This window comes from Panthera uncia, chromosome D1 (genome assembly GCF_023721935.1).
Source record: "Panthera uncia isolate 11264 chromosome D1, Puncia_PCG_1.0, whole genome shotgun sequence".
Taxonomy (NCBI): Eukaryota; Metazoa; Chordata; class Mammalia; order Carnivora; family Felidae; genus Panthera; species Panthera uncia.
Window position 1 is genome coordinate 14,872,558 of NC_064808.1, and position 8,564 is coordinate 14,881,121.

General features: G+C 59.5%; 1 protein-coding gene across 1 annotated transcript; it reads left to right on the forward strand.

Annotated features, from left to right (window-relative positions):
• Positions 1 to 244: 244 nt before the first annotated feature.
• On the forward strand, positions 245 to 8,513 carry PACSIN3 (protein kinase C and casein kinase substrate in neurons 3). The gene is made up of 11 exons (XM_049647420.1): positions 245 to 324; positions 3,754 to 3,826; positions 4,083 to 4,172; positions 4,313 to 4,469; positions 5,212 to 5,447; positions 5,546 to 5,701; positions 6,248 to 6,423; positions 6,567 to 6,687; positions 6,826 to 6,962; positions 7,381 to 7,502; positions 8,132 to 8,513. Exons 3-11 carry the CDS (start codon positions 4,119 to 4,121, stop codon positions 8,245 to 8,247), a joined length of 1,275 nt encoding a protein of 424 aa, XP_049503377.1. The 5' UTR covers positions 245 to 324; positions 3,754 to 3,826; positions 4,083 to 4,118; the 3' UTR covers positions 8,248 to 8,513.
• Positions 8,514 to 8,564: the final 51 nt, after the last annotated feature.

An 8,564-nucleotide genomic window follows, 5' to 3' on the forward strand; every position in this document is an offset into this window, starting at 1 on the left:
GGGCAAAGCCGAAATCTGACTCCCTATAGAGCGACGCGGCGCCACCCTGGGGAGCGGGCCCTGGCGCTTCTCCTGTTGGAGTCGATACCCACGGCCCGCGCTCGAGGAGCAGCCGGTCGCCGCGATGCCTGCAGCCCCTGCGCCCCAGCCTCTGGCGGGTGGGGTTGGGGCCGCGGCGGCGAGGAGAGGGCGGGGCCGGGGGCCGGGCTTCTCGGGGGAGGGCCGGGCGCGCTCCGGGAGGCGGCGGCCCCGGCCCGAGAGCGGCAGGACTCTGGCCGGAGCGTGGCCGGACCCCCACCCTCCGAGACGCCCAGGGAGGACGCGGTGAGTGCTGCCCCGGCGGGAACCACGGGGAGGCGGCGGCGGGAGAGCCCGCCCTCTCCTCCCGCTCCTAAAGTTTGCAATGGGACCGACTCCCGCTCTGGGAACCCGCGGCTACCCAGCTCCGTGCGGGGACAGGAATAGGTGCCGCCGAGTGGAGCGGGCGTCTCATCTGCTGCGCCGCGCACCCCGCAATTTCCCAGGCTGGCAGTGGAGACGGGGACGTCGGGGGTGGAGGGGCACACCATCTCCTGGGGCTTTTCAAAGGCCGCCAAACGCCCTTTGGGGGCCCCGCTGCCCGGGGACCCTTCGCTCTCTGCAAAGAGCCCTAATTCCTGGGCCGCTGTCCCGGGTCACCTTCCGGAGTCCACGGCGGGGCTGGCCCGGCAGGGTGCGCCCCCTCCCCTCAGCGGTGATCGACTGGCCCCACCCCCGCGAGACCAAGTTCAACAAGTTTGGCCAACAAATCCTAAAGCCTCCATGGTTAGGCCTTGGCCCGGCCGCTCCGCGTGGGCTCCACCGGCTCCGAGTTGTGTAGCTCCGGGCCGGCAAGAGGGCCGGTCGAAGGGCGCCGTCCATAAGGGTTGAGGCCAGAGACGGGCAGCCCCTGGGCTCCGAGGTCTGGTGTGGAGGCTCCGGGTTTGGAGTGCGTCATCAGGGAGCAGGCACCTCGGGCTGCAGGTCGGGTTTCCAAAAGTGCCCCTTTGTTATGCCCCTCCCTGGCCCTGCCTCCTCCCCTCTCCCTGCGCCACCCCTTCCCCCACCCTCTGGGGCGGCTCTGGCTGCTGGTCCCAGCCGCTCTAGCCTAGGCACCACTCTCTGGACCAAAGGGGCGCCCACTCCTGAGCCTTCACATTTTAGGGCTTAGGGAGGACGGGGAGGGGCTGCTGGGAGAAGAAACCCTTGGGCGCAGCCTGTGACTCAGGAGGATGGGCAGGGCAGGATGGCAGTGCTCCCTCCCAGTGTCATGCCCCCAGCTTCTGGGAAGGGTAGGGGCTGGTCTGCGCCGAGGTGGGGGGTACCTACCTGCCTTAGGTAGGGCGAGTGGGTTCTTCCCTGAGGCTCAGGACTCCCTTACCTTGGCCCAGGCAGTTATGAGGAGGCCCTGCCAAGCCGCAGCAGACTTCTGCAGGCCCAGTAGGTACTGGCTACCCCGGCTGGGAAGCATTCATTATTAGCTTTCTGAGCTCTTGCGGGTGGCAGAGTGTGTTCTGGGGACCAATCTGGGTCTCTGCTGAAGTCAGGAGGCACAAGGTGCTGGCTCTCCTCAACAGGGGCCATGGTTTGCACTGCCCACCCCCACGGCTGGATCTAGCCAGGGCTGCGGGGCCTGGCTGTGCCTGGGACTCTGGGCTTGTGTTTGCTCTGGGAGGCCGGAGGGAGCAGTGCCAGCAAGCACACACAGCTTGCTCTGTTCTGGGGCTAGAGAGAGGGAACGGGTGGGGGGCAGCTCTCCCGGGAGCCAAGCCTGGAGGCTGGAGCAGGCAGGGGGCCCGGGCCCCTGGATACCTCACTGGGACAGCTCCGAAGGCTCTGTGATTTACAGCTGTGGCTCTGTTTCTCTCCATCTGGTTGGCAAGTCCTTTCTGGGTAAGTGGGGCAGATTCAAGAGGAAGCAAGGTGAAGTGCTGAGGACCCTTGCAGACCAGCTGCTCCGTCCCTCTCCTGCTCTGTACCCAGACACCTCCATCCACTGCAGGCCTCAGCTCTCTCTCTGAGCTATTAGGGCTGGATCCCACTTCAGGCAAGCTTTCTCACAGCTGCTCTAGCCATCAGGTTCCCTGGTCTTTAGGTAGATGTCGTTTGTTTCTTCATTCAACTGCTAACTCCAATGCCTGAACAAACACAAATTGGACCACCTCTGTCAACGACTGGGGACAGATTCTGCCCTGTCAGTCACAACCCAATGGAATATATCATATATAACTGGACTGAGGGCTCACAAGGGGCTGTGTAAATGGGGATGGGGCAGTGGGGTGAGGGAGACTGTGAAGATGCCTCAATTTGAGTTTTGAAGGATGGATAGTTGTTTGTCCGTTTGGAGGGGAGCAGTGTGATAGAGTCCTGCTTTGGGGGCAGAGGGCACATACTGTGTCCTGGGCCTCGTGGTGTCCCTTGGGCCTGCTCGGAGAAGGAAGCAGTTTCCTTCTAGGGGCTTGAGTCAGTGCTAGGGACAGCTGAGACCCTGCCAAGGGTCAGGAGGGGAGTGGCCGCGTGCCATTGTGTCCTCTAACCTCTGGGGTGGTGGCTTTGGGGTTGGAATCCGCCTTGCCCTCCTCTACAATTCTGGAGCACACTCTTACAAGTGCCTGGTCACCTGTCTGACTCCTCCCATTCTGCCCCAGACTCTGGGCTTTTTGAGGGTGGGGCTGAATTACTCATTACTCATGGAGGCTTGTGGGACCTCAGCGGATGCTGTGGAACAGGATGAATGTCCTTTGTGACTGTCAGGCCCTCATATTTCTTGCTCATTGCCTGGTTTGAGTCTTTTTTTTTTTAATTAATTAATTTATTTTGAGAGAGAGCTAGAGAGCTCGTGGGAAGGGCAGAGAGAGGGAGAGAGATAGAATCCCAAGCAGGTTCCGCAGCATCAGCACAGAGCCCAACGTGGGGCTCAAACCTTGAGATCGTGACCTGAACAGAAATCAAGAGTTGGACGCTTAACGGATTGAGCCACCCAGGTGCCCCTCCTGGTTTGAGTTTTTTTTTTAATTTTATTTTATTTTAATGTTTATTTATTTTTGAGAGAGAGACAAAGAGCGAACAGGGGAGGGACAGAGAGAGAGGGAGACACAGAATCCAAAGCAGGCTCCAGGCTCTTAGCTGTCAGCATAGAGCCCGACGCAAGGCTCGAACCCATGAACCGAGAGATCATGACCTGAGCTGAAGTCGGATGCTCAACCGACTGAGCCACCCAGGTGCCCCTTCCTGGTTTGAGTCTTAAACCAGCCCTGGCACAGAAGACCAGGAGGCAAAATTTCCATCTTAGGAGGGAGCCAAGGCTTCCTTAGGAGGACAGTAAAATGCACTTGTTCAAGCTTCTTGGCCAAGATAGGATTCGGGCCTCTTGGCCCCCAGTCTGCTCTTGCTGGCAAAGGGAGCTACTGGAGTGTGGCCGGGAACCCTCTGACTTGGCCTTGTCTGGTAAAGGGTCGCCTTGTTGTTCAAGCAAAGGCGATGGCGCCTGGCTTGGGCAGGTATCCTCTTTTCTCATCTGTAGTTGGGTGGGGGGTGGGGGCAGCAGGGCCCTCTGCCCACCACCCACCCCGCCTGCCGCCTAATCCTCTGCTGGATCGTGTGACCCGCCTGGCATTCTCCTGGCTGGAATCTGGCGCTTCTGACAGCAGTTGCTATATCGGGGGAGCTGGGCACCGCCCTGGACTCTCTAAGTCCCTGCCCTCACCCCCTGCTTTGCTTTTTTGCTTTTGTCAGCTTCAAGGCAGAATCACGGTTGAAGCTTTAAGAGTTGGACGCCCAGGTCCCTGAAGTGATCTGTAGGCCCCCGGTAGGTGGAATGAGGCTGGGTGGGGGAGGGGGTGGGCAGACTCATGGCATGAGGAAGAGATTTGAAGTGACCACCCTTTCTCCTATCCCAGCCCCTCCTGGGGCCTTCCAGACGTCTACCTGCTAAGTCCTAGCTCTGACAGTTCCTTAGATGGTGGGGATAGTAGTGGGGACAAAGCCCAGGGATAGGAGAGGATCTTCTTCTCTCCCCAAAAGTGTATATCCGGCTTCCCTGCTTACCCCTCTGCTCTCCACAGCCCCAGTCCGCCACCATTCCGTGCTGCAGGGACACCATGGCCCCAGAGGAAGACGCTGGAGGGGAGGCCCTAGAGGGCAGTTTCTGGGAGGTGAGCAGCTGGGTCCTAGGTTTGGGGGTACCCACTCCACTCTGGGCCCAGCCACCTGTCCAGGGAGGAGGCTAGCTGTCAGCCCCAGCCCTGGAGGGGGCTTCTCCCTGGCGACACTGCCTTTCTCCCGTCTGCCCCAGGCTGGCAACTACAGGAGGACCGTGCAGCGGGTGGAGGACGGGCATCGGCTATGTGGGGATCTGATCAGCTGTTTCCAGGAGCGCGCCCGCATCGAGAAGGCCTATGCCCAGCAGCTGGCTGATTGGGCCCGCAAGTGGAGGGGCACCGTGGAAAAGGGTGAGGCCGCGCTTGGGCCTAGCCAGGAGCAGAGGGCCACTGAGGGTAGGGAGATCAGACAAGGCGGATTCGTTTTTGCACCTCTTATGGAAAGCTTGAGGCTTTCATGTCTGCCTTCCCTTTGAAGAGCGAAGAGCCTCCTGGTTATTCTTACAGTTGTGCTGTTAAGAGTTTGCAAAGTATGGTCATCAGTTATTTTGATATTTGTAACAGCCCTGTGATGGAGACAGTCCTGTTCTATCCATTTTCTAGAGGAGAATCCGGAAGTTCAGAGACACTAAGTGACTTGCCTGAGGTCACACAGCTAGGAAGAGCTAAAGCTTGAACCTAGGCCTTCTGACTCAAGAGCTTGGATCTTTCCATCCTAACCAGCTGCATTCCTTGAGGGCGGAGGCTAGTTCTTCCCTTTGGGACAATAAAGTATAGTGGTTCATATAGGGTTTGAATCTCAGTTCGACTTGTAGCTGTAATGCTTTGGGCAGTTAACTTCACTTTTCTGGGCTGCTGTTTGTTGTCTGTTAAATGTTGATCACGACATTCTCTGCATGGTGGTGGATAAAGATTCAGTGAGATCTCGTATATCGAGGCACAGAGTAGATACCGATAAAGCAGCAGCTGACATCTTTGTTGTTCATCTCTGCATTCCCTCTGTGCCTGGTGCCCGGCGCAGCACCCAGTGAGAGGGGGTGTGCCGGTTTCTGGTGGTGTCCCTGGCCTGGCCCAAGCCCCTTCCTCCCTGCAGGCCCCCAGTACGGCACGCTGGAGAAGGCCTGGCACGCCTTCTTCACGGCAGCTGAGAGGCTGAGTGCGCTGCACCTGGAGGTGCGGGAGAAGCTTCAGGGGCAGGACAGCGAGCGGGTGCGCTCCTGGCAGCGGGGGGCCTTCCACCGGCCAGTGCTGGGTGGCTTCCGCGAGAGCCGGGCCGCCGAGGATGGCTTCCGCAAGGCCCAGAAGCCCTGGCTAAAGAGGCTGAAGGAGGTGAGCCTGGGAGGGGTGGGTCCCTTCCTGAATCCGCCCTGGGCCACCGGGGCCGGGGCTTGGCGCGCAGGGTCCAGACTTGTCCCCGTGCGTGCCAGGTTGAGGCGTCCAAGAAGAGCTACCATGCGGCCCGGAAGGAGGAGAAGACAGCCCAGACTCGGGAGAGCCACGCCAAGGCAGACAGCGCCGTCTCCCAGGAGCAGCTGCGCAAGCTGCAGGAGAGGGTGGAACGCTGCACCAAGGAGGCTGAGAAGGTACCGGGCGGCCGACATGCCTTTCCCAGCCCTCTTCCTCACCTGCCACCCCTTCTCCAGGTCATCATTTAAAAGAGGACCCAGAGAAAAGATGATGCTTTACCCAGGGAAAGAAGCGGTGCAGTTTTGGGTGTTGGGAGGAGCTTAGCAGTTGAGACCTTCCAGCTCCTTCCACCGCATCCTGCCTGGGACAGTCTCTCATGTGGCCTGCTTTTCCAGAGCACCTGTTCCTCCAGCTCTGCGTATCTGCTGCTCCGTTTCTACCTCCTCCATGAAGCCCTTCCCCGTTCCGCCCACCGCTCCCTATAGGTTGACCCTCACCTCACTCTCCATCCTCGCTCACCAGACTCTCAAAGCTGCTCTGCCCAAGTGTGACCTCCCTTGTTAGGCTGCCGGGGTCTTGGAAGGCAGGAGCTGGGTCTGTAGAATGATTGCTGCCGGTGCCTAGCCCGGGGTCTCTCGCCCATGGCGGCGCTCAGTAAACACGAGCGGAGTCCTGAGTGGAAGAAGGTCTTGTCCTCACCGGGCCCCTCCTGTCCCACCCAGATGAAAACCCAGTATGAGCAGACGCTGGCGGAGCTGCATCGCTACACCCCGCGCTACATGGAAGACATGGAGCAGGCCTTCGAGACCTGCCAGGCCGCGGAGCGCCAGCGGCTTCTGTTCTTCAAGGATATGCTGCTTACCTTACACCAGCACCTCGACCTCTCCAGCAGTGAGAGGTATGGCCTGCGAGGTGGGCCTGGAGGTCTGGGCAACGCTGGGTCTCGTCCATCTCCCCCAGGCTCTGGCCAGGTGCAATGAGTTTGGGGGGCGGTGCTGGGGCTCGGGGCTCCCCGGTGTGAGGCTGTGCTTCGGGTCACAGGTTCCAGGAACTCCACCGAGACCTGCATCAGGGCATCGAGGCAGCCAGTGACGAAGAGGATCTGCGCTGGTGGCGCAGTACCCACGGGCCAGGCATGGCCATGAACTGGCCACAGTTTGAGGTATGGGAGGTGTGGGGGGCTCAGCCTGGACCTGAGGAGGGAGGCTAGGGCTTGGGATGAAGTAGGTGAAGGTCTGAATGGCTCCGGCTGCCTCCACAGCCCCACGGCCCAGTCTGAGCCTACGCACTGTCCCAATAGGAGTGGTCCTTGGATACACAGAGGACGATTAGCAGGAAGGAGAAGGGTGGCCGGAGCCCTGATGAGGTTACTCTGACCAGCATCGTGCCCACGAGAGATGGCGCTGCACCCCCACCCCAGTCCCTGGGGTCCGCAGGGTAAGAGCCAGAAACCTGGCTGTGGGAAGGAAAGATCTCTGCCCCCTGCCCTGCCTTCTTTCTCTCTGTCTCCTTCCCTTCATTCCTCTCACACCCAAAGTGGGGTTGAAAATTGGTGCCAGGAACCTCAGGACCTACTCAGTAGTTACAAGGATGCCGGTGTTCATGGTGGTTTAGATTTGCCAGGCGTTTCCCATGGTCCCTCTTGTCTACTGCTCACATCAGCCCTGTGTGGCAGGAAATGCACCAAGCTCACAGGCATGTGTGGCAGAGCTCAGACTGGGATTTTTCAGTTTCTCCCCACCTGCCTCTCCCAGGATTCTTCCAGAGGGTGAGCCCTTGGCCCTGAGTCCTAGGCTCTCTTGCTCAAGGTGGTCCTCGGGCCCTGAGCCTGTCCACTTCTGTCTCCTGTCTCTAGCGGTGGGCAGGATGAGGAGTGGTCAGATGAGGAGAACACTCGGAAGGCTGCCACAGGGGTGCGGGTGCGGGCACTCTATGACTACGCTGGCCAGGAAGCTGATGAGCTGAGCTTCCGAGCAGGTACCCAGGGACCCCTTTCCTGTTTCTTTCCAGGCTTCAGCTTCCCCCTTCCTTCCTTTATAACTTGAGCAGGGGTGTGGGAAAGGAAAGCCTAATGTTTACCTCCCAAGGACCAGTTCTCTGATTCTCTCTCTCTTTTTTAATGTTTATTATTGATTAATTTTGGGGGGAAGGGGAGGGGCAGAGAGAGAGAGAGAGAGAGAGAGAGAGAGCAGGAGAGAGAATCCCAAGCAGGCTCCACGCTGCTAGTGCAGAGCCCGACATGAGGCTCAAACTCCCGAACCATGAGATCATGACCTGAGCTGAAACCAAGAGTTGGACAGTTAACCAACTGAGCCACCAAGGCACCCCAGTTCTCTGATTCTTAAGGCTACTCTGGGTCCAGCCCCCAGGAGTCAGAGTGTCTGCTCTGAGCCCTCACCTGCCTCTCAAAGTCACCAGCTTGGGCCTGCTTGATGCATTCAGGGTCTGAGGTGGAGTGGCTTGCTGACTTTGACCTCCCTTTGCCTGAGACAGGTCTCCTCTTCTAGCTGGGTTCTCCTACTGTCCCCTCTCCCTCAGTCCTTGACCCAGTTGCAGAAGCGAGCTGGGCCAGGGCAATTGGCCGTGACTAATCCCCCTTCCCCCAGGGGAGGAGCTGCTGAAGATGAGCGAGGAGGATGAGCAGGGCTGGTGCCAGGGCCAGTTGCAGAGTGGCCGCATCGGTCTGTACCCTGCCAATTACGTGGAGTGTGTGGGGGCCTGATCTGCCTTGACAGACCTTCTGCAGTGTTTCTCCACCCTGCGTCAGAGCCCAGCTTCTCTTGGACAGCCGACCGAGGACCCTGGACCATGGTGCCCCCTGCTGCCCTTCTGTCCCTTGAGGAGGAAGGAATCCTGGGTCCCAGGGAGGGGGGCGGCCTGCATCTAGGAAGGGACTGGTAGGGAAGGGCCAACTGAGTCTAGCCTGAGGGGAAGATAGGGAGGTCAGGAGGTGACAGAAGGGCTCAGGGGTGCCTGGACCTCTCCAGGAATGCATGGGTCTCCCCAGGAGCCGTGGACCCAGTTCCTGGTCTCAGTGTT